Raw genomic sequence first — 26,853 nt, 5'->3', positions numbered from 1 at the left:
ACCAAATATAAGTCCAAAATAACAGACAACTATTTTTGTGACAGGGGAGTGAGGCCATTATAGAATATTTAAATACTGCAAAGGACTACATCATACTTGAGAGGACAGAAATATAGTATACTTGAGACTTTGTTACAAAATTTGACTGCTAAGCAAACATATTAAAAATAATTTAAGGAAAACCACTAAAGTAGGAGCCTAACTTAAACCTTCTAAAACAGAGAAAGTAAAAAGGTAACTCTGAAAACCATTCTAACAAAAAGTAGAAACAAGGGGAAAAGGGTAATAAAATAGAAAATACAAATAAGACTAATTATATCAATAATCACACTCAGTGTAACCAGATTAAACTTACTTACTAAAGTTAGTTTATCAGAATAGGTTTTAGAAAAATAAAACTATGTGTTCCATATAAGAGGGATATTTAACATAAAGTTATAAATAAAACTGACAGTGAAAAGATAGAAAAGGATATATCAGGAAAATATTAACTAAAGAAAGCTGATCCAACCATATTACCAACAAATAAAATATAAATTAAGGTAGAAGTTTAAAGAGGGACACTATATAAAAGCAACAGTTACCAAGAACATACACAAATCTAGAACTTGGATACAGATTAACATGGCAGATTCAAAACATCAGAAAATATTTTAGAAAATATTGAGGCTATTGACATATCCATTACAATAGAAACTGGGAGAACACAAAAAGTTAAGATAGAAGTGGTTTGAATAGCATCATTAATTAAGTTGAATTAATTTCACAGATATAGAAGCCTGTCTTCCAGAAATAGGAATATATCTTTTAAAAAGTTTTATATGGAAAATTTAAAAACTGGCTACATTACTTACTGGCTGCCAAACAAGTTGCAACAAGTATCAAAGAATCAGTAACAAAGGCATCAAGTGATAATTCAGTGGAGCAAGGAACAGTCATTTCGACAAATAGAGCTAGAATAATGGGGCTTCCTGGGTGGCTCAACGGTAAAGAATCTGTCTGCAATGCCGGAGACCCAGGTTTGATCCTTGGGTTGGGAAGATCCCCTGGAGGATGAAATGACTACTCACTCCAGTATTCTTGCCTGGAGAATCCCCTGGACAGAGGAGCCTGGAGGGCTACAGTCCATGGGGTCCCAAGAGTTGGACATGACTTAGCAACTAAACCACCACCACCATCTGGTCAATATGGAGAGGGAAAGAGCCTTAACCTCTTTACTGCACCATACATAAAAATGAACTTGAGTTATAGATCTAAATTAAAATTTAACAATAAAATTTCCAGAAGAAAACAAATAATCTTCAACCTGGGATTAAAGATTCTTAGAACACAGAACCATAAAAGGAGTGATAAATTAGACTACATCAAAACTAATATTTTTGTTCAAAATCCAAATTTATGAAAATATCCACCTTTTCCTCAAATGCCACAAAGAAAATGACAATATATTTCCCCAAAGAAGCAAGAGTACAAATTAGACTCTCTGAACACAAGCAATAAAAGATTTGAAAGTTAAAATTTTTGTCTACTAACTAAATTCTTTCATAAATAAAGTAAAAATAAATAGGAATACTAGAAAATGCAATAGTAGTACACTTGAGAGTCTATGAACTCTAGCCAAAGATATACTCAGTGAACACTTCATAACAAACAAAAACTGAAATTACTGACTTCTTCAATTTAAAGTGACTTTAGAAATAAATTTTAGAATTTAGAATAAGACAATAAATTAATCCAAAAAATCAAAAGGAGGGAATAAAGACAAAAGTAAAAATAATTACTAAAAAAAAAAAAAAGAAAGAAATAATTACTAATGCATATATATGGAATTTAGAAAGATGGTAACAATAACCCTATATGCAAAGCAGAAAAAGAGACACAGTTGTACAGAACAGACTTTCGGACTCTATGGGAGAAGGCGAGGGTGGGATGATCTGAGAGAACAGCATCGAAACATGTATATTATCAAGTGTGAAACAGATCACCAGCCCAGGTTGGATGCATGAGACAAGTGCTCAGGGCTGGTGCACTGGGAAGACCCAGAGGGATGGGATGGGGAGGGAGGCGGGAGGGGGGATCAGGGATGGGGAACACATATAAATCCATGGCTGATTCATGTCATGTATGGCAAAAACCACTACAATATTGTAAAGTAATTAGCCTCCAACTAATAAAAATAAATGAACAAAAAAAAAAAAGAAAATTAAGAGAAGAGCCACAGTTTAGAAGAAAATATTCTCAAAATCTGACAGAGGACTTGGACAAGAACATGTAAAGAATTCCCACAATGCAGTAATTTTTAAGAAGTCAACCCAACTAAAAAGGAGCCAAAGACTTAACTAAAATAAACATTCATAGAAGATTTTTCAAACGGCTAAGCAGCAAATTAAAAATTGGCCCAACATTATTAGTCATGGAGAAATGCAAATTAAGTTACCATAAGTCAGTACTACTCACCTAGTAGATGAGCTAAAATTAGAAGACTGAAACATATAGTACCAAGGATTTGGAGTAATCAGAACTCACATTGCTTATAAAAGTGTAAAATGGGACAGCTTTAAGAAAAGATCTGGATGTATCTTATAAAACTAAACACAGGTCTGTATGTAGCTTATAAAACTAAATACACTTGTTTTGAATTTTCAAGAGGACATAAGGCTAATAAAGTAAAAGGCATTTGGATCGGGAAGAAAGTAGTAATGACATGATTTTGTATATAGAAAATCTTAAAAAATTTACAAAAATGTAGAAGCTAATAAGTTCAGCAAGATTGCAAGGTACAAGATCAATATGCAAAAATAAATCTTGTTTCTATACATTAGTAATGAACAACCCAAAATAAAAGTAAGGGAACAATTCCATTTGCCATAGTACCAAATAAATAAAATATTTCAGGAATAAATTTAACAAAAATAGGAAACACATTCACCAAAAACTATAAGACAGTGATGAAAAAATTAAAAGAAAATCTAAATAAACAGAAAAACATATTAATGGATTAGAAGATGAAATGGTTAATATAGTAATAGTCCAAAAACTGATCTACAGATTTAATGCAAGCACTATCAAAATCCCAGCTGGTCCTCCCCTCCCCAAATTAACAAGGTGGTCTTGAAAATGGTATGAAGATGCAAGGGACTCAGCAAAAATAAACTTAAAAAATAAGAAAGGGGATTCACACTTCAAAGCTACAGAAATCAAGGCAGTGTGGTACTGGCATAGCACAGACATATATCAATGAAACAGACTTGAGAATCCAGAAATGAACCCTCACAATTAAAGCCATATGATTTTAGAAAAAGGTACCAAAACAACTTCATGGCGGAAGGAATATTCTTTTCAACAAATGCTGCTGCACAACCAGACATCCATATGCAAAAGAATGAAGCCCTACCTCACACCATATACAAAATTTAAATCAAAATGGATCATAGAACTAACTATAAGAGGTAAAACTATAAAACTCCTAGAAGAAAAAAAAGGAAGAAAAAAAAGGAGTAAATCTTTGTTACCTTAGATTAGGCAATAGATTCTTAGGTATCACACTAAATGATGAAGAAAAATTTAAAAATGATGACTACTGCATGACACTTTTCAAATAAAATTTAATGTATTCAAAATAAAGTGTTAATGGATACATAGATATGCAGAATACACAAATACCTATCATAATCAATCTCCAAATAGTGGTTACTTTTATGGAAGAGAGAGGAGGGCAAAGGGAAAAAAATAGAGTTTATAAAGTATCTGTAAGCTCTTGTTTCTAAAATAAGCTCAAACAAATAGGACATCCTTGATAAAATAAATTTATCATACTTGATAAAATTTGCATATTTGATAAAAGTGGGTATGGGGATAAACATATACTTTTATGAATATTTGAAACACTTTACATTTTAACAAATGTAACAAAAATGAGAGTATTTTATAAAAATGAGATGTCCTTATCATGAGCATTCATTGCCAGTACAGCACAGCGTGAAAAATGAAGGTAAATTAAACTAAGTGATCTGAAACCACACAAATCCAAGAAAGCGTCTGGATATTACTTTGTGAATAAATACTGATATCAGAACCTTTGTCACTGCCTTTATTCAAAATGGACTACAAAGTCCCATGCCCCTAGGATGAATACTGGAATTTTCCACTTGTTTGTATTCTATATAAATAGTTGGGGCTTATGTTTATTTTAATAAATTCTCACTCCCTCTCTCTCTGCTCCTAAATTTGTTTCATCCAATTTTCCCAAGCTTAAATCTCTTGTTTCACTCCCCCTGCCCCAGATTTGCATTTCCTTTTCCAAGCAACACTAAATTATTTTCTTTTCCAATCACTCATAAATCAAACAGCACATTTCTCTGGTTGGTTTTTCACTTTCATCTACGTGGTAATTGGTTTGTTTACATGTTTTCTACATCTTTACTTGTCCGAAGTGCAGAGCAAGCTTCCAGATGCTAACAAGCGACAGTTTCACAAGGAGAAAGGCGGCCCCACGCAAGCCTTCCCGGGAAGATGCAGACGCAGGTGAGGACTTCACACACACCTCTCATACCTGCCTCCCCACAGGGCGCACGTGCAGCTGGGGGGGCTGCGGGGGGACACAGGTGCAGTCACAGTTAGAGGGGAGCTAGTGTGCAGCTGCTGGCCCTTCTCTCCCTGCAGATGTTAGCGCTGGTGTCCAACAGCCCAAAAGGCTGCCTGGCCCAAGCCACACAGGACAACAGTTAGCATCCCTGAGCACCTTCCGCCACCAGGCAGTGTCCCAAGCACTTGAAGGTTAGTTCACTGAACTTAGGAAACTCATAATTTCCTAAGGGGGAGGCATCACCATCTCCACTTTACAGACTTCTTTACTGGGCAGAGAAGTGAAGCAATACATCCAAGGTCACACAGCTGGAAAGGGCAGAACCAGGGTTCCCATCCAGCTGCAGCTCATGGCAAAGCCTGCCCTTGACCGCTCATGGCTTCTTCTCTTTCCACTGCGGGAGCGGCATGTAGAACAGACACGTTTTTTTGGTGAAGCATTGTTTTTCCCTACAACCCACCATGCAATCAACCTACCTATTACATTATACTCCAAATGGGGCAGTGTTTTCTTCAAGAAAACAATCTCAAGTATGACATTAATAAAAACAAGCATTTGCACACAGACACACAGACACACAGCATGTATGGATGTCTGGGTGTGCATCTCAGAGCAAGGGTGGCATCTGCTGTAGTTGAGGCGCGCTCCTGAGATGGGGCTCCCATAACTACTTGCTCTGTGAACCGAGACCCTAAGAGGAACAGAGGTGTACCTGGATAGGATCCTGTGTCAGTCTCATGGGCCCGATGCGTACCTCCGCAGAAGAAACCTGCTAAAAAAAAAAAAAAAGAAAGCACGTGAGATGTGTCAAGTCACAAGCTACAGAAACTGACACATTCTTCCTGACACTGGAAATTATATCATGCTACTTTGCCGCTAAATAAAAGGATCCAATCTAATGACATGGAGACAGTTGATAAAGCATCCTGTACAATACAGTTCTGATTTTGCAAAAGTACACATACATTTATATGCCTTGAAATGTCTGGGAGGATATATCCCCAAATGCTAAGTGGTGAGATTTCAGGTTATTTTTAAGTGTATGGTTTTTTATAATAAGCACTTATTATTCTTTACTCTCTCTCTCTGGGAGGAAAAACTCTGATTATTTACTGAGCACCTACTATGCTGCACATAATGCCAGGTTGTTACTCCTCTGAAATTTCTAAAGAAATTCTCTCATACGTGGAAGCTAAAGCATTTCAATGTTTTTAACAGCTGTTCCCATATTTAGATCTTATTTTTTATCTTCATGTTTTAAAATAAGGAATAAACAGCTCACTCTTATCTATGTTGATCATGACTAAATTATTCATTTCAGTTGCACTTCCTCAAATAAACTGAATAACCCCACACCATGACCACAAGAAGCTGAACTCTGCCCCACGACTCCAGGAACGAGCTTTGGTGTTCACTGGCCCACACCAGCTAACTGCCTTTGGCTGCAAGCAGAGAGCAGATACGTATCTTCGTTTTAAATTGCTGGATTGAAGGTTCTGCCTTACCGCCATGGATCCAGAGTTGTTTTTCTCTAAGAAGCTGCAGTCACTCTGCCTCTGCTTAGCAGCTTATCCTGCAATCAACACACTAGGTTGGCCCCCGTGAGTCGGATGGGACACTTTCAGAGTTCACAGGACCAGAGACACCACAGGGACCCAAGGGTCAGAGGAGGCTTTTTTATCAGGTAAACGATAAAGGCAGAACTTTCTTTAAATTAGATTCTGAAGACTAAATATTTCCCTTTCTCGCCCTTTAACTTTTGATGGGTATGGTGTGAATCTTCTCCAACAACTGACCATGAACTGCTAACATTCTGCAGTCCATGGGGTTGCAAAGAGTCGGACATGACTGAGTGAGTGAACTGAACTGAAGCAAAGCTACATCCTGCACGGTATCTACACTGATACCCACGCCCAGCATACGTGTGCAGACCCAGAATTCCGCTGGAAGAGGAGCATCACCAGGCTTCCTGCATCACTGGGACGCTGGCCCCTCATGCAGCTTCACCCTGAGCAGTTTTGCTTTTTTTTTTTTTTGGTCTGAAACAGACACGACTCTTCAAAAATAGTGCAACTGCCAGAATCCTACTAAAAGTTAATGATTAAGAAGTGAAACCAACTTGGTACAGAGAGATAGATCTGATTGATAACCTGAGCTATCTCTGCACTCTGTGATGTCAGCTGGGTAGACTGCTTCTACCCAGGAGCCCCCATCCCTACCCGCCCGCCCCCCACCAACAAGGCCTCCTGTGGTTGCTCCAGCAAAACTGGCCCTGAAGAGGGATGCCCAGGGACGGAAGATAGATAAAATGATAAATCAACAAGAGTTTAAAAGGAATAAAGTAAAAAGTGACTCACACTGGAAGGCTAAGGGATTGAGGGAAGCGCAGAGACTGCCCCCTAAACGGACACATACCTACATACTTTGAAGGAACCAAGATGTGCATGAGGTCATTAAATGGGCCATCTTCAACTCTGCCAAGAAAGCACGTAATGACTGTGGGAGTCCCGTGGCCCCCAGCCCCAAGCCGAGCCCTTTCACGTGAGTGACCTTGGCAGGAGGCAGGCCGTGGCCACTGAGCGACGGCTCGGAGATTCAGGAGCAACCCTCAACCTAGAAGATCTTTTTCCTGCTGTCTATAGGAAAGGCCCTCCAGCTTTCTCCGGAGCCACAGAGTTCCCTGCCTGCATCCAGTATGGTAACTTCTACTTGACCCAGGTCGGCCGGAGGCTGGCACCTGAGGCCGAGCCTGGCAGAGGCCTGGCAGCATTGCGGAGCCCCCTCCAAGGCCTCTCTCTCCCATCTCCACCCGGCCCCACGTCCCTGCGCCCTCCCTGGGAACACAGGTCGCCCTCGCCACCAGCCCAGGGGCCTTCGCTTCTCAGCTCCTCTGGATCTAACCCACACTTCCGTCTTGCCTCTCGGCTTGCCTTCTTGGTCTGTGCTCACAGTTGTCAGACCCTGGCTGCTACACCCAAGAGAGGCAGCTATCCCCACCAAAGCAGACCCTCTCCTCCCGGGCTCTGAGCGCTGGCCCGAGGCCTGGGCAGCAGCAGGTCCGGGCAGAGGCAGTGGCAGTCTGCAGAGCCCTCCTTTGGCCCTGGGAGTCTTACTGCCTGCATCTCACCCATTGCCAAGAGAACAGATTATGAACAGAAACAGGAGAGCATTTACTGACGTCTGTGTAGCTGAGCCAAGATTCTCTACTTTGGAGATAGAACTGTGAGCGACTGCAGATACACAGATCCTCAATTAGCGTATTAGCTCTGATTCCAGGAAGTCACCACGTTTGCCAAGGACACAGAAGCAAGAAGGAGGTGGGCTCATGGGTATTACAATTTCAGCTCTGGAGAGGAGAGGAGGAGGGGAGAGACACACTTCCTAGCCACCTCGACCACAAGCTCTCCCCTCAGCCTCATGAGGAAGCACTGCTGGCCAACGTGCCCTCCTAACGGTCCAGTATTAACACTGTGTCAAATACTCGTGTGCACACAGGTGCGTGCACAGTCACCTACACACGGAGCAGGGTCACCAGTTCACACTCAGATGAGTTGGCTCTTCAGGAAAAAAGAAAAGTCCTATTTTGTAGCATTTGCTGATTCCATGGTGTAAATACTTTCACCTTGGCTGAAATCAAGCCAGTAACCTAGGTCCCTGAACATGCAACCGGGAGTACGCCTTTTCATTCCGAGAGGGTCTATGAGAGGGACACTCTTTCAGAACTGGCTGACGTGCATATTTCTATCATTGGCTTTGGCTGGAAAGTTCAGTGAGATACAGAATTCTGATGGGTAGACATTTCGCCTAAGGCTTTGAGGTTGAGAGAAATGAGATCATCTTTCTGACTTTGCAGGTGGGGAGACCAAAGACACTGATGCTGGGAAAGACTGAGGGCAGGAGGGGGGAATGACAGAGGATGAGATGGTTGGATGGTACCACTGACTTGATGGAGATGAGTTTGAGCAAGTTCCAGGAGTTGGTGATGGACAGGGAGGCCTGGCGTGCTGCAGTCCATGGGGTCGCAGATAGTAGGACACGACTGAGTGACTGAACGACAACAAAGATCGAAGAAGGCTTCATGGAAACAAGTCGGTCATGGATGGGAAGAAGGAGAGACCAGGGTTGAGAGAGGAAATTCCAGACACAGGGAACAATGAAAAGCAAAGGCACAGAAGCAAGAATGCAAAGATGCTTGTGGGGGTCTAGAGAAACTGGATTACAGAGCATGAAAGGGAAGACTATGTTGGGTTCAGCTGCTTAAAAGGATTTTGGAAAGCAATTCCCTTTTGATTCTGTAGGCACCAACCATGCGGCAGGTTTTTCAGTGGAGAATTACCAGGATCAGATTTATGAATTGGGAGGAGAAAAGAAAAGTTTGGTTTTCCCACTTTCTGGATAGTCAAGAACAGAGATTTAGCAAACACAAAACAAAGACACTGCTATAAGTAGTAATTACAGCAGTGAAAACAAGTGGGGAAAATACACCACAATGATTAAGAAAAAAAAATTACCCCAGTCCCCACATGGCTTGGATTCATTTCAAAGGAGAGGGAACTCCCAAGAAGAAAACCAGCTGGTGCAGGGCAAACAGACGAGAGACTGAGTCTGGGAAGAAATCAAGGCGGTTCACGTGCCTGGTCCCGTCACTGTAGCACGTTCTCTGCCACGGGCAGCCACAGGTCTTGGTAGCTTCAGGAATTGTGTTAAAGAACTTGGATTCTGGTTTTAGAGCTCTTCTCCAACAAGAAGGAGGAGAGAGTTCAGGCCAAGTGGTTGACCTGGAAAGGCCTTCTTCCCACATCTGCTCAGCTGATGCCTGCTCAGGGGCCGCTCACGTGCCCCCTACTCCCCGGAGCCCGTGGAGGCCCAGCTGCACCCCGACAGGACTCAACACTCTCTGCTTAGCTCCTCCCATGCTTCAGGGCACTAACCTTACTACCCGTTTAAATATCTTTCTCCTGGGAAAGGTTGTGAGTGTCTTGAGGGACACAGACATTGTTTTTTTCCCACAGTTTCGTCCCCAGCGTCTAGAAAGTGCTCAGTCAAGGCTGGCGCTCAATAAATAAGTGGAACTGAACTAAACTGCCTAAGATCACATAGATTTGAAATAACAGAGTCAGGACGGAGACTTCATTTTTCCTGACTCCCGGTATGCTGCTCTTTGATCGTGCTCCAAATTGTAAAGCCTCAGTTCTGACTGCACTCCCCGTATTCTCTGATGGGTTTCTGGACTCTGTTCCAGTTCTGCAGATGGATCCAGCACCTGGTGATTCCCTGCTCACACCCTAGGAGTCTGTGCTGCTGCTAACAGGGCTGCCACCAGGATGAAGAAGCAAAAGCGGAGTGTCGCGTGTCCGTCTGGGGCAGGTATGGACCTTCCCGTAGCGTGTGTCTTCCAAAACAAGCTCAGAGCCTGAATCCTCCCCACTTCAACAACTCCCTGGGGATCCCGTCCTCCCCGCCACCTGCAGGACTGAGTGTTCACGCACAGGTGTATACACACGCACAGCTCAGGGCCAAACCAAATTCATTTCACAAAAAGGGGACTTCATCATAAAGATCATTTTTATTTTTCAATGCCCTTAATCAATTCTGCCTGCTGCCCTAATTGGCTCTAATTTTAAAATAGTATTTACATCTCTAAAGGGGTCCCCTTTATTTATTTTTTGGGCTCCAAAATCACTGCAGATGGTGACTGCACCCATGAAATTAAAAGACACTTACTCCTTGGAAGAAAAGTTATGACCAACCTAGACGGCATATTAAAAAGCAGAGACATTACTTTGCCAACAAAGGTCCATCTAGTCAAAGCTATGGTTTTTCCAGTAGTCATGAATGGATGTGAAAGTTGGACTATAAAGAAAGCTGAGCACTGAAGAATTGATGCTTTTGAACTGTGGTGTTGGGAAAGACCCTTGAGAGTCTCTTGGACTGCAAGGAGATGCGATCAGTCCATCCTAAAGGAAATCAGTCCTGAATATTCATTGAGGCTGAAAGCTCCAATCCTTTGGCCACCTGATGTGAAGAACTGACTCATTTGAAAAGACCCTGATGCTGGGAAAGATTGAAGGCAGGACGTGAAGGGGACAATAGAGGATGAGATGGTTGGATGGCATCACCAACTCAAAGGATAAGAGTTTGAGTAAACTCTGGGAGTTGGTGATGGACAGGGAGGCACGTGTCCATGGGGTTGCAAAGAGTCAGACACAACTGAGTGACTGAACTGAACTGAACTGAAAGGGAACCCCTGTCTTCATTCCATTCCCAGGCCAAACGTGTTTCTTGACTCCTCTGACCTATGGGAAGCCAAAGGTTGTATTGGACTCGTGCCTTTAAAATGAACCGAGACCTGCCCTCTGGCTTCTGGTCAGAAAGGCCCCAACGCTGCAGGGCCCACAGCTCCAGCCCTGCCCCAGACTGGGAACCCCTGGCTCGTCTTACCTCCCTCCCCTGGCCCACTGTCCTCCACACATCCAGAATGCTTCTCTCCTCCTTCTGTCTCTTTTCAGCCACAGGCCCCGATGATGAGCCTGACCTCACACCAACCTCCAGCCTTCACTGTGTTTGATTCTAGCCATGTTCCACTGCCTTGTGAACCTTTCTGAGGCCAGTAGGGGGTCTCAGTCCTCCCAGGCCCTTTCTGCCTCCAGTTCTCAGACCTGAAGTTCTCAACCTGGACTTCCTATCAGAAGTATCTGAAGAACTTTTAAAATATATTAGTGCCTGGCTCCTACTTCAAACCGAGAGATCTAGCATCTCTAAGGCTGGGGCCCATGCATTAGCATTTTTAATCTCAACAGCAACCAGAGTTGAGAACCACTAGTCTATTCTTCCAAGCAGACACGTCTGTTGTTAATTTCAGATGCTCTTACATATTCATGTAAGCAACAGATATCAACGGAGTACTTACCTGAAGGCACCAAAGTCTACCTGGACTCAGCCATCATGCTTGAACCCAGATACCCACAGGGTTTTTTCCAGATAACCCACTCCAAAAGTACAAAATGACCACTTGGGCAAGAGGAAAGCACATTCCTTCACATTTGATGATTCTGCCACCTTAATAGTATCCCTGGAATCCCTGGTGGCCCAGTGGTAAAGAATCCACCTGTCAAGCAGCAGATATGGGTTCAATCCCTGGGTCAGGAAGATCCCCTGGAGAAGGAAATGGCAACCCACTCCAGTATTCTTGCCTGGGGAATCCCACGCACAGAGGAGCCTGGTGGGCTACAGTCCACAGGGCTGCAAACGGTCAGACACGACTTAAGTGACTAAACACCAACAGTATCCCTAAATTAGAATCAAAATAAAAAAAATTTCATAGTCTTTTTTTGTCACATACACACATTATATATATGGAAGATTACTCATAGTCATGAGATACAGTTGGTGACAGATCTACCAACTTTGCATTTTATGCTCTGCTGTTTAGAATATCAATTTGGCAGTATAAGGTTTTATCACAAAAATACAGACATATAAATGTCTACTATCAAAATACACAGCCATAAAAGAAAAGATCCATCTGGCTTTAAAATTTAAACCTCCTATTCACCAAGAGTAAGAGCAAAAAACACTTTAATAAAACAGAAAAAAAGATAGGTGCTAGCCTGAGAAATGACATCTACAATATAGGAAACCAACAAGTATTAGTAACCAGAACATAACAAAATCCTTAAAAACACAAACAGAAAGAAAGTTGGGCAAAAGATTTGAGAAAGAAAGGCACAAAACAGGAAATACAAGTATGAAGAGATGCTCAACATTTAGTAATCAGGAAAACAAAAATTTCAATTTACAATGAGATAACCATGTCACAACCAGCTGTTTTTCTGATCAACAGAACAGCAGAATTAAGAAGTCAAACACTGTCAAGCATGGACAACGAGACTCACAGGAGCTCATACATTGTTGCTGGGAGAGTAAAACAGTGCAGACACTCCAAAAAACATTCTGGAGACTTCTAGTAAAGGTGATGCTAACATGTGACCTATCACCCACCTACTACATGAATGAATTTCTAGGCTCAATGAGGGACACTTGTAAGCACACTTGGAGCAGATTTAGAACTAAAATTTGGAAACGGCCTAATCCACATTCATTAACATCCATCACCAAAAAACTTCTGCTGAGAAATATCCATACAATGGAAATTATATGACAGTGAAAATGAAACAACTAAAGCTACCCATTCAAAACGAAGGAATCTCACAAATATCAAGTAAAAAAGTGTTGTAGAAGAATACAGACCATAGAATCCTGCTTAAGGTTTTAAAAATATTTAAAACAATACTGAGTATAAGCTTAAGAGTGTAACAGGACAAAGAAATGCTTCTAAATTCCCAGTTGAAAAGTGGCCCTGCCAGTGAAGAAGGGGTATATTCAGGGACTTCAAGTATTATTCATCAGTGATTTTTTTTTTTTTAAGCAATGAATACTGAGTACATAGGTGTTTACTGAATTATACTTTCTGGTTTGTTAATATCTTAAATACCAAAAAATAAATTTAAAATACATTTAATTTTATGGGAAAAGCCTGTTTTGGGGTTAATTGAGCAAGTAGTCACTATGCAAATAAGAACACATATACTTTTTCCCCCTAGTAAAGTCTTTATTTGGGAAAATTAGATGCTGTATTTAAAATTCCTCAGAATACGGATAGAGTTTTCCTGAAACTTGGCAAAATGCAATCCTAGGAAATGGGTCTGGAACTCGGGGGACCTTGCTCAAGGTAAATAACTGCTCTGTGTCCCAGTAAGACAAGAGGGAATTGAGGGCCCTCTCCCGATGTACATGATCCCATGAAACAGGCACAGCAATCTCATTTCCTTAAAGCTAAAGAAATGCGAGCTCCAGACAGGTTACTCAGCTCACCTGAGGGCTGGATTTGAGGTTAAAGCCCATACCCGCCTTTTGTGGAAGGAAGGTTATGTGCTCATTTACATAGTCACTTATATCTAGACGCAATGATGGGTTCCCCAGCCCTGGGTCTTACGACTCCCCCACCCCAACTGTGCCCTGTCCATTCTCCACAGTCATTGTTCCAGACAAGGCTCCTCTTAAAAAGAATTGCTACTACACTCAGTGAGCCTTCCTGGCAAGGGGAGAGAGGAGGACATAACCCACCGTGCCTGGAAAACAGTGACAAAGGACAGGACCACCCTCTGGTTAGCACTGGAACGGTACTTCAAAGAAACTTAAAAATACAGGCAGAAGGCATCCAAAATGCCATAAGATACAACCCATGGAAAATGTGGCCAGCACAGTCTGATGGAGAAACCATCCCACTGCCCAGAAATACCAGATGAAAGAGAGAAATTATTTAAACAACGGAGTCATTTCATCTACAGCCATCAGAACTCAGTTTGAAACAGACTATGCGTTAAAAGCTGGATGGGGCGTGTAGAGAAAGGTCTAGAATACAATTCTTGAAATGGTGAGGACAGGAAGGCAGCTAGCATAGTACAATGAAGCCTTAGAGAGAATTGGCTTTAGAGGGAAAAAAATCCTAATTACACTTCAATATCATGTTTACATCAAAAGGCTTTGCATCATACATGCCGTGCAAGAATCAAGGCACCAGACTTTTTATTAAGCTAGCAATTCAGCTGCAGTGTCACAGGCCAGCATGTGTGTCAACATAACACCATTCCCAGATTCCAAAGGTCAAATTCAGGGCCTGACTCAGAGAACAGAGGAATGTTGAGGCAACCATAAAACGTGACATCCCTCAACCAACTTCCTTCCTTTTATTAGAGATATTACTGATAATAGAAACAGCCAGATGACTTCAAGCATTTAAAATCACATTGTGTAACAGAGGATGAACAGAGAACATCAATCTCTGATTATTCAGAAGGCAAATACTCGGACTGTGGAAAAACCTAAGCCTTTCTGAGGCCCTTCCACCCTGCTATATGCCTTCTCCTTAACATTAAGTGAAGGTGGGGAAACTGGGGAGGGACGGTATTCAAATCAGTCAGTTTTGCTACGTGGTCAATGGTTCTGGTAAATAGATTTGATGGGCAAGAAAACAGAAACCATCTGCTAAATATGAGTTTCAGAGATATCCTGCGGATTTCAATTATGCAGGCCGCCTCTGTCCTCAGTTTTATCACCGAAAAGCTAGAACTACCTTAAAGAACCAGGAGCTTCCCTGCGTGGCTCCAGGAGAATCTCACACTACGCCCCCCAGGGCCCATGAAACAAAACTGGATTTTCAGCCTCCTCTGGCACCACCACCACACCAGAACCAAATCATGCTCACTCTCCTGACTCTGTGTTGGGGCCCCTCATGCGGGATGAACCGTCACAGTCAGACCCTCGGTCCACAGAATGCACGGTTGTTAGGGGTCATGAATCCGTGGGGAGTGCTGACTCCCATTGAAAAGCTTATCCCACTTCAACAAACCCCACTTAAAGGTAACAAACACATGAGGAGCCACCCACAAAATGCCCACTTTTGTTCGGAAAGGGATTTTACTTCGTGGCCAAAAAACAATGATTTCCAAATAGTTATTCATCATATGCACAGCTCACATCCTAGGTAAAGGACTGTATGATGAGAAACTCAACATTTTTAGGAGCTCAGCATATGGACAGCTGGCCCCGAGTCCAGAGAGCAAATCCTGACAGCCTCCACTCCCGGCCCCTCGCCCCTCCCTTTATCTAACGAAGGTGCACACGTGGAGGGCAGGGGCAGGTCTCTCTGGGTCCACACTGGCTTCCATCAGAAGTCAAGATGACAACACCCACAACCTTCCTTCTTTTTAAAAAGCAGTACTTTTTAAGATTTAGAGAGGAGGACAGGGGAACACTGTGAGGGTGGGAGTGGCCTCTTTATGGGCATGTGGCTGAGCTGAGGAAGGGAGTCCAGGGCAACACCCTGCTCCTCCTCCCAGAAACCCAGAGAGTCAGAAATGGGCAGAAAATGAATGTGTTCTCTGGGGGAGGAAAAACCAGAAAACTCTCAAGCACAGCAAAAAGTAAGTCTCCAAAGACCATTTTCTACTCAAAGTACATTTCTTTAAAAAGGTGGTTCCAACTCACAACCTGTCTTGGATCCCCACACATCTTCCTCTTCTCTTGGCTGAAGACCAGGCTGAAGAACACACTCCAGTCCGACAGAGGAAAGGAAGCCCAAGGCCCCCCTCTTGTTCTTGCTCTGAGGCTCTGCCCGCTTGCCCCTTCTGCCCTGGGGCCCTCACCTCTCGGTACTCAAGGCATGAAGTACCTTCCTCCGAGAGCACAGCACTTGGCAAACAATTCAATAATGGTGATAAGAAATAAGCCAGAGGTACCTGCAGGGTGCTATGGGAACTCAGGCAAGATGCATTAAGCTCCTGCTGGGAATTCAGGCAGAATTCCAGGAAATCACAGGAGAGTGCAGTGAAAAAGGTGGCGTGAGGACGAGACAGGTGAAAACCTTGGAAGGGGCATTTCAGGCCTATGGAGGAGCAAAAGGAATGATGAAGAAGGGACTTCCCATGGGCAACCACAGGCAGTGTGGGTCTGTGGGCGGGGATGGTGAGTCTGACCAGGGAGGAAGGAGTCCACTCACAGCCTTGCCATGGTGAGCAGCTTGGACTTCCTCCCCCTTTGGGTAGCACTGTTGGATTAGAATTTAGCTGCTTCCCTGGCGGCAAATCTGCCTCTAATTCAGGAGACCCAGGTTCGATCCCTGGGTTGGGGAGATTCCCTGGAGAAGGGAATGGCTACTCACTCCAGCACTTTTGCCTGGAGAATTCCATGGACAGAGAAGCCTGGTGGGCTACAGTCCATGGGATCACAATGAGCTGGTGGACGTGAATGAGCAATTAACATTAGTTTTTTTCTGACTGAAGTGTGGATAGAGTAAGGGCATTAAGACCAGAAGACCGGAAACCAGAAAGCAGCTGCTGCAATGATCCAGCCCTGTGGTTCTCAAAGTGTGGGTCCTGAACCACCAGTGGCAGCCTCATCTGGACTTACTAGAAACGGACCTCCTCAGGCCACTCCAGACCTACTGAGTCAGAAACTCTGGGGGTGGGCCCAGCATGCGTGAACTGACTGGCTCTCCAGGTGACTGTGATGCTCACTGAAGTCTGAGAACTCGTGTAGACAAGAGGGATGGGTGCCTTCACTTAGGGGCTGTGTCAGGGGTAGAAGGGGATGAATGCAAGGCTAAGACAGATTGTAAAATCAACTGAGACATGTGTGTGTAAGGGAGGGTCAAGAGAGGAAGTTCAAGGACTTTGGTGAGAGTGAGTGATTGGAGCTGTCAAGAACACAAGACACCAAGCAGGCTTTGAGGGTTGCTGAGTCATGTGCTGGGCGTGGAGAGCTGGAGCTGTCTCTGGGCCATGCAGCTTGTCAGGCAGTGGTATACATGAGCAGGAAGCTCAGAGAGCTTCCACGTGACCACTCAGAGCAGGAGACCAGAGAGTATCAGAGGGCCGAGGAGAGCCAGAGAAGCCCACAGCAGTGCAAAGACGGACAAAGAGAAGCAAAAGGAAAACAAGCCGGTTCTCCCAGAACCTCTGGTACTTCCACAGGGCACAGCTAGGCAGGTTTTGTTCTCCTACCTCAATACTCTGCTGTGCTAAGTCGCTTCAGTCATGTCTGACGCTGCGATCCTGTGGACTACAGCCCACCAGGCTCCTCTGTCCATGAGATTCTCTAGGCAAGAATACTGGAGTGGGTTGCCATGCATTCCCCTCCAGGGGATCTTTCCAACCCAGAGATCGAACTCACATCTCCTGCCCTGGCAGGCGGGAAGCCCTGTCACCTGGGAAGCCCCCTTAATATTAGGGTATCTATTTATGTAACCCACCATCACCAATAAGATAAAAGTAATACATGGGCATCTCAAGAGATGCCTAGATGGCATTTTGATCAAGTCCAACATTCCTTTTCAAAGTTTCTTTTGACAGCCTCTCCAACACCCACTTCCTCCTTCCTTCTTTCCAGGGATCACTGACTCCTGTTTGGGGAGCTAAGTAGTTCTAAAAAAAAAAAAAAATGTGTATTTATATGAATATGGCTAAGCATTTGACTTCCTTGGCTATGGTGACTGGTTAGAGGTAGTCAAGTGACTGAGTCTGGTCCAATCAGATTTTGCTAGGAACGCTGAGAAAAGGCAGTTTTCTCTCTCTCTCCTCACTGCCTCACCCTCTCCCCTTCTCTCATGTTTAACTCTCCCTGGTTGTCAAAAGAAACATTTCTTCAACAACTGCTGACCACCCAAGATACTACATTCACTGGGGAAAACAACTGCTCATTACCATGCAAGTTAATACATGGCTCAATTTGGGTTTGAACTTGAACTCCTTGACTTCAGAACCTGTGCTCTCACATATCAGACTACCTACCTGAGTGTCGTCAAAGAAGACTGAAATAAATGGAATGATATATGCCTTCCTGGATGGGAAGTCACTATTAAAAAAGTGTCATCTCCTCTAAGTCAATCAATATATTAATTACTATAAATATCCTGGTGGTGGTTTAGTTGCTAAATCATGTCCAACTCTTGAGACCACATGCACTGAAGCCCTCCAGGCTCCCCTGTCCAGGGGATTCTCCAGGCAAGAACACTGGAGTGGGTGGTCGTGCCCTCCTCTAAGGGACCTTCCCAGCCCAGGGATTGAATCCGTGTCTCTTATGTCTCCTGCATTTGCAGGTGGGTTCTTTACCACTAGCGCCTTCCCGGGTGTGGGTACCTTAAATGATTAGAACCTTGGAATGTATTTAAGACTCTTTAAATTGCTGTTCCCTTTCTTCTGCTTATATATCTACCATAATACAGGCATACCTCATTTTATTGCACTTCACTTTACTGTGCTTCTCGGATACTGATTTGCTTCATTTTTTTTTTTTTTTACAAATTGAAGGTTTGTGTCAATCCTATGCATTATCAGATAGTGATTAGTACTTTTTTTTTTTAGCAATAAAGTATTTTTGAGTAAGTTATGTACTTTGTTTTGAAAGTCATAGTGCTATTGCACACTTAACAGACTATAGTGAGCATAACCTTAATAGGCACTGGGAAAGAAACAAATTCGAGTGACTCCCATTATTGAGGTATTTGCTTTATTGCAGCGATCTGGACAGGCATCCACAATATCTCAGAGGTATGCCTGTATTTATCATGTAATAATTTTGTCACCATCACCACAAACTGTTGGGGCAAGAGGACCTGAGGAGACAAATGGCAACTCCATCCAACCAGTCAGAGAAACAGCTGTAATGATCAGTTGTGACAGGATGCATCCAGCACCCAGCACCCAAACCCATCTGCTACAACCAAGACTCACAGATATTTGGTGAGTGGGTGTTTAATTTAATACATCATTAAAAAGCTGAAAAAGCCCTTGGTAAATGGAAGATTACTCTGCTCCTTGGCACAAAAATGCAGGCTGCTGGAGAGCAAAAGCTGCCAATGTTGATCCGGTTTTTGAATGTAGAACCAAATCTGGAATTCCTTTTCCCCATGTGTAACTAAGGGGTAATAAGACATGCCCCTTGGGGAGGGCAGATGCTGGCTCTGCATTATTCATGGATGTACCTCCAGGGCTTGGCACATCAGGCAGTTGATAAATGATACATATTATTATGCTGATCTCTCATTCATTCTTTTGGAAAAATCCTTACTAATCCCCACAGTAAGCCAGAAACCAAACATTTGTAATCTAACTTAATAAGCTGGATCATCATAACATAAGCTCTTTCTTTAGCTTGCATCAAAATGTAGCCCTAAGGTATCTGACATACTTACATGAAAACACAAATGTCAACTTCTGTATCAGGTAATTTTACCACCTTTCTCCCTTGCCCCCACCCCCTAATAGCACAGAAAACCAAGAATTGCTTTACATTTTCATTATTACAACAAAGTTTTCAAGGCATTGACCTCATGGTAAAGGATGATTTCCAACAATTTGGGAACTGGAATGCTTCCAAGGGGTCATCTTCTTTAACTTTAACTTCTTTCATTTTATAGATCACCAAGTAAGGCCTAACAGGGTACTGCTATATTCAAGGTTGTACTCAAATAAGATGTCACAGTGGAATAAAATCAAAGTCTTCAAGTTGCCAGGCTAATGGTACTTCCACCCTGCCCCCAGTGTTTCATGGTAACCACCAAAATGCTCTCCCATCAAAAACAGAAGCATAGAACACCACATTTGCAAGCCTTTTAAAAAGAAGATGTTGGAATACATTAACTTGTGGTTAACTTTATCTCCTATTCCCTACCTCACAATTCTGCTTACAATTTAACATAAGGACCTATAAATATATGCCATGTGCTTGAGAGAATGGCAGCTAAACCACAAAAGTTAAAAGTCTTCATTAGAAATTCTGAGATTATGAGTTATTTTTAAATAAAGAGGCTAATCAAGAGTTTACAAATTCCTCAAATGCCTCATTTTATCATTTTCCTCTGTATCTTATTCTCCAAAGCCTCCTTCAGAATCTAACATAATATATTCAGCCATGAAAGAAGACCAAACTAATCAAGCAGTCTCTGTAGCCACTCTATTAGAAGATGTGTCTTTCAGTGTGGACTTACCTGTTAGTCAAAGATGAGATAAAAGTGGCAATGTGAGAAACTAAAGCAGAGGGAGAGTAGGAGGAATGGGTAAGAGATCACTCTTGTATGTTGCTAACTCGTGTCCAGCTTTTTGGTAACCCCATGGACTGTAGCCTACCAGGCTCCTCCGTCTATGGGATTTTCCAGGCAAGAATACTGGAGTGAGTTGCCATTTCCTTCTCTAGACTCTTGTATATGGTTAGGTAAATCAAGGACAACTGCCATAAACTAGAATGATCTTCCTGGACCACTACAATGTCTTACTAAAGCAGAGACAGAGGTCTGGGTCCTTGAGGAATAATTAAAAAAGTAGAAGACATCAAGGTGCAGTAGGAGAAAACTGACTGAAGATCAAAGATCTACGTTCTGTCCCAATTTATACATTAACAAGTTGTGTGATCATGGACAGACACACTATTATTCTGGGCAACCAGTTTTGTAGAATGAGAGGTGAACTCATAGCTTCTAATACTTATCCACAGACATACCCTATTGATGATGGTTGGAGATGTAGGCTGCTTGAAACCCCAGATTTCTTCGGTCTTGTGTCTCCTATTTAAAAATATTTCAAGGACAGTCTCACTTCCAGGGCCTGTATGTCCCTGAGCAACTTATTTTATCCTCTGTGAACCACAGTTTTTTTGAATCAACCCTTTTACAAGAATAACTAGAAAATTTGGGAAGAATATTTGTTAAAAATATCCATTAGAAAGTATTAGTGTGATCACAAGGCAGTAAGATGTTGTCAGGTCAAGATATGGGAGAGAAAGAAAGATGAGAAGCAAGAACGTGGCTTTTGGTGCCCACGTCCTCTCAAGGCCACTGACAATTCAAAAGTAGCAGATGACAAGCTGAGCAGAGCTTCTATACATCTCACAGAAGTGGAAAGACAAAATTGGAAGCTTGGGGCCCACTAGGGAGGAAGAATCTTGGTAAACACCTTAGGTTTTCAGTTGAGCAGCAACCTATGACATTTTAGTGAGCTACAACCTACAAAAATAGGATTGACCTGGAAACAGAATAGCCTTCACATGGAATGAAATCTTTCTTTGAATCATCTCTATCACTGAATGAAGTATTATCTCTCCCTTGTCCAGCTGCAAACTAAAAGCAAAAGAATATTCTATCTGAAGGAATATGCCATCATCTAGAGTCTCAATTTATTTCTAAAACTGCTCAAATATAATGTCCAACATACAATAAAAAATAACTGGGTTACAATGAAAATGAGACTGACTAAAGGGAGAAAATAATTAAGTATACACATAGAAAAATCCAGATAATGGAGTTATCATACACAGACTTTAAGATAACCATGGTTAATATGTTCAAAGAATAAAAAGACAAGATGTAAAATTTTGGTAAAGAACTAAAAATTATAAAAAAAAGAATTAAATGGAAAACTTCATTTTTCATTAATGTACTAAAAAATATAATAATTAAAAATAGTCACAAATGGGTGGGTTTATAAGAATATGAGGTCCAATGGAGAAAGAACTAAAATAAATGTCACAAGAAAAGATCCAGGTTAAGGTCCAGAGAGACAAAAGGATGGAAAAATGTGCATAGTATATGTAATTTCAGTGTAAGGTATATGTATTTTCAATCCCAGTAGGGCTGGAAAGAGAATGGGGCAGAAATGATATTTTAAGAGGAAATGGCTGAGAATTTTTCAATAGTGAAGAAGTAAATCAAATCACAAATTCAAGAAGCACTATGAACCCTAAGAAGAAAAAATACAAAGAAAATCACGTGTACTCACACTATAAAAGAATTGTTGAAAGCAAAATGCAAAGTGAAAATGTTTAAAAATAGCCAAGGAAAAAGATACATTGCTTTAGTAGAGCAATAGTCAAGACTGACAGCAAACTTTTCAACAGAAATAATGTGAGGTAGAATACAATGAAATGATATCTTCAAAGTGCTGAAATAAAATACATGACAACCTATAATTCTACAAAAATAATAATAAAATAGATGTTTCAGACAAATAAAAATTGAGAGAATTTTTTAGTAGAGGGAATACTAATAGGAGACCTTCAGTCATTCAAAGACAAATGATCTCAGATGGAAACTCACAGATCGGAAAAAATAAAGAAAAGATATATATGTGAGTAAGTCCAATCAATTTTGTGTTTAGATAATAATGAAAATGTCTTCTTGAATTTAAAAATATAGAATGTTAAAATACATGACAACAGGAGAATAAAATTAGTAGGGGAATAACAAGAGGATAAAACTCTGACAAAGAACTGACCACCAATCTTGTCTAAGGAACCAGGAGATGGAGCTTGAGGCAATGAGTGTTGCTAGGCAGCGAAAGGAGAATTTCAGCAAGAGGGAACCAGAAAAGGGGGATTCTAAACTCTTTCCAAAGCTCCTGGCTGACCACAAAAGAACAGGGAAAACTCCAAGGAGTCCAGCTAAAGATAAAAAAGCCTAATTGAGATTTGAGCTTCTACACACTTTAGAGGACAGAGTGTTTATACTTTGAGTCTAATCAAATTAAACTGCCCACAAAAATAAACCAAAAAATCAACATTCTTCAGACTAAAACAGAATTCAGAGTCTCCTCAACATACCATTCTCAATGTCCATGATATACACAATGGCAACCCAGAGATAACCCAGATATTGAAATTATCAGACAAGACTTAACTATACTTGATGAGGTAAAGAAAAATATGCACATAACAAATGAAAAGAGAAGAAATCTCAGCCCCAACTAAAAAAGGTAAAAAAGAACAAGTGAAAATATTAGAACTGAAAAATAGAATAGCAGAAATATTCACTGGGTGGGATTAATATCAGAAGAGAGATTTCAGAAGAAAGTCCATGAACATGAAAGTACATCAACAGAAGTTAACCAATCTGAACAAAAGAGAAGAAAGTTGAAAATAGTAAACAGAGCCCTAGGGATCTATGGGCAATATCAGAAAAGTCTAACATATTGACAATTAGAGTCCCAGGTAGAGAAAAGAGAGAAAGGATGGGAGATTAAAATATTTGGAAAAAATACAACAAATTTTCCAAATTTGCTGAAAGCTGTTTGTTCACAAGTTTAAGAATTCAAAATCACAAATGAGATAGAGATGAAGACAGTTACTCTGTATAAACAATCTGCTGAAACCCTAGGAAGAAAGTAGCCAGAGAAAAACAACACATTACACACAGTGGGAAGATGGCTCAGAAGTATACTGCATTTTCACAAGAAACTGCGGACAGAGGAGCAGTAGCGTTAAAGTTAAGACATTTCTGAATCAAGGAACATCAAGACAATTCATTGCCCACAGACCTGCAATCTGAGAAATGCTAACACAACTATTTCGGGATTAAAGAAATGATAACAGAAGGAAACACGACTGTTGAGTGAATAGAGAGTATCAGATATAGTAAAAGTGAAAGGTTACTTCATCTGGGTTAACATAAAGAATAAATATAAAAGATAAAACAGTAAAGGTTTTAAAAGATGATGTAGGAGACGATCTTCAAGACCTTGGGGTAGGGAAAGATTTCTTAGACTACATTAAACTTCTACTCATCAAAAGGCATATTTTTTATTGCCCAAACTGGGATGATTCTTAGAAGGAAAGAGAACATAATTAGTTATTACTCTGGAAGACTTGGAGAGGGGACAGCTACCTACTCCAGTATTCTGGCCTGGAGAATTCCATGGATGGTATAGTCCATGGGGTCACAAAGAGTTGGACATGACTGAGCGACTTTCACTGGAAGACTAGGCATATACTGGGATAGTTAGGCACAAGTTGGAAATATGGTGACATTACTTACCTATTCACAGGTAAATGCCCAACAGGAATGTGCCCATATGTGAATCAAAAGAAATGTACAAGAAAATTCATAGTAGCATTATTTATAATAGTCGTAAATGGTAGCATCCCAAATGTTCATTACCAATAGATTGAACAATGGTATAATCATGCAGTGGAATACTATGCAGCAATGAAAATGTATTAAACACAGCAAAATACAACATGAATTCATCTCTGAAATATAATATTAAGCAAAAGGAAACAGACTTAAAATAACATATGCTTTATAATTTCATTTACATAAGGTTCAAAAACAAGCAACACTGCTGCATGATTTTATAAGTCAAAATAGTAAAAGAAAGTAATGATTATGAAGGGTTTCTGGGGGTACTGGTTCTATTTCTTAACCTGTGTGATGGTTACAAAAATGTCGACTTTGTGATAATTCATCACATGGTATACTTATGATTTTCAAACTCTGTTTGGATATTGTTCTTCAATTTAAAAGTTTATAAAAATGAAACCTAGACCTGAATGTAAAATGCAAAACTACAAAACTCCTAGAAGATAAAATAGGTTAGATGACTTTTTAGATGGAACACCAAAGTCACAACCCATGAAAGGAGTAATTGATATGCTGGGCTTCAGTGGGATGAAAAACATCTACTCTGCAAAAGACTATATCAAGAGAATGAGAAGAGAAGCCTGGGAGAAAATATCTGCAAAAGACACGTTTGATATAGAACTGTTAATCAAGATAAAAAAGTAACTCTTTAAACTCAACAATATAAAAAGCAATCTGATTAATAATGGGCAAAAGACTTAAGCAAACATCTCACCAAAGTAGATATATAGATGGCAAATAAGTCCATGAAAATATGCTCCACATCATATGCCATTAGGAAATTGCTAATTAAAACAATGACATACATGCGTCCATTAGAATGCTGAAGATGAAAAGTAACGATCAATGTGAAATGCTGCTCAGGCTGTGGAGCAAGAGGAACTGTCCCTGCTGGTAAGAATGCAAAATGATATAGCGGCTGTGCAAGACAGTTTGGTGGTTTCTTACAAAGCTAATGAAACTTTTATAGCAATCATGGTTTTCACCCTTACCTAAAGGAGTTGAAAGGGGTTGCCCTGGCAGTTCGGTGGTAAAGAACCCCCGCCCCTGACAATGCAGGTTTGGTACCTGGGTCAGCAAGATCCCCTGAAGAAGGAAACGGCAGCCCCCTCCAGTATTCTTGCCTGGGAAATTCCGTGGACAGAGGAGCCTGGCGGGTTATAGTCCATGGGGTCACAGAGTCAGACGCGACTTAGCGACTGAACAACAAAGGAGTTGTACACTTACAGAAAAGTAAGCACCTGCGCCTTTAGAACAGCTCTGTTCACAACTGCCAAAACTTGAAGGCAACCAGGATGTCCTTCAGTAGGCAAAGGCATGAATAAACTGTGGCGCATCTAAACAATGAAAGGTTACTCAGCGGTTAAAAAAAAGAGAGACATGAACTCTCAAGCCATGAAAATAAAAGGAAGAACCTTAAATGCACATCGGTATGTGAAGGAAGCCAATCTGCAAAGACTCCATACTATATATTCCCAACTATATGACTACGGAAAAGATAAAACAATAGAGACAGTAAGAAGATCAGTGGTTCCCAGGGGTTAGTGAAGGAGAATGAGTAGGTAGAGAAGAGGATTTTTAGGGCAATACACAATATTATACTGGTGGGTATATGGTGTGATAGCTTGTCTAAATCCACAGACTGTACTCCACCAAGACTGAACCTTCCTGTCAACTGTGGACTTTGAGTGAAAATGATGCATCAATACAGGTTCATCAATGTTCAACAAACACACCACTCTGGTGGAGGAGGCTGATGGAGGGTGGCCGTGCATGTGTGGGGGTGTGGGGAGGGGTGTATATGGAAGCCCTCTGTAGTTTCTACTTAGTTTTGCTATGAACCTAAACTGCTCTAAAAATAAACTCTATTAAAAAATAAACCATTTCAGGACTTCCCTGGTGGTCCAGCGGTCGGGAGACCACCTGCCAATGCAGTGGACACAGGTTTGATCCCCGTTGCAGGAAGATTCCACATGCTGAAGGGCAGCTAAGCCTGCATGCCTACAACCTGTGCTCCACGAGACGAACCGTCGCAGCGAGCAGCCAGCACACCCCAACTAGAGAGTAGCCCCTGCTCGCTCTAACTAGAGAAAGCCTGCGGGCAGCAGGCGGCAACAGAGATCCAGCGCAGCCAAAAATGAATAAAGAAATAAGTAAAATTAATTCATGTTGAGGTTTGACAGAAAACAACAAAAATCTGTAAAGCAATTATCCTTCAATTAAAATTAAAAAATAAATAAACCACTTCAGTTCTTACATAACGTAGAAGATACGAAATAACTTGTATTCTCATCAATAATCTATCCTCACTGATATGAAAACACTTAAATTCCACGACATTTCATACACTCCGAGTGTGGGAGAAGGCAGGGTTCACCTGTGGATTCCTGGTGCGGCAGGCCCCGCGCGGCCAGCCCTGGGGCATGCACCTCTCACAAAGGAGCTGGCACTGAGCACTTTCTAAGGTCAGCCCACAGTTTAGGTCCTAACTCTTGTGACACATCCCTTTGCTTGGCACTTTATGGTTCCACTGATTGGGGATTCAGGGCAGGCTGACCCGGGAAGCCATCTGAGGGAGCTTGGCTCTCTGCCACATCTGGCTTCTGCCTCTGGCTACCAGGCAGGGTTCTGGATCTCTAACTTCTCTTAAGTCGGCTGTACACTGCACCACCAGAACTCAGAGTGTGCTGTCAGGGAGGATGACTCACAACCTAACAGCCTTTCCCAAAACCCCAGCTGCTGCAGCACCAGCGAGGGCTGCCAGCACCGCCTCCTAAATGGGAGCAGAAGGCCCCAGAGGGTC

The 26,853-nt window shown here is 41.7% G+C and overlaps 1 protein-coding gene across 5 annotated transcripts in view; it reads right to left on the bottom strand.

Moving 5' to 3' along the window:
• Positions 1 to 26,853, bottom strand: part of PDE8B (phosphodiesterase 8B) — a 254,927-nt gene that overhangs the window by 107,964 nt on the left and 120,110 nt on the right. For 2 of the 5 annotated variants that reach the window (XM_070468576.1, XM_020902681.2), the window contains exon 2: positions 5,298 to 5,357. In XM_070468576.1, coding sequence (XP_070324677.1) covers positions 5,298 to 5,357 — 60 coding nt within the window. Of the gene's footprint in view, positions 1 to 5,297; positions 5,358 to 20,641; positions 20,699 to 26,853 lie in introns of those variants that run through there. The other 3 variants (XM_020902684.2, XM_070468575.1, XM_070468574.1) reach the window with 3 other exon arrangements.

This window comes from Odocoileus virginianus, chromosome 6 (assembly GCF_023699985.2).
Source record: "Odocoileus virginianus isolate 20LAN1187 ecotype Illinois chromosome 6, Ovbor_1.2, whole genome shotgun sequence".
Taxonomy (NCBI): domain Eukaryota; kingdom Metazoa; phylum Chordata; class Mammalia; order Artiodactyla; family Cervidae; genus Odocoileus; species Odocoileus virginianus.
The sequence above is the reverse complement of the archived record's forward strand: the minus strand, read 5'-3'. Positions and strand labels throughout refer to the sequence as shown.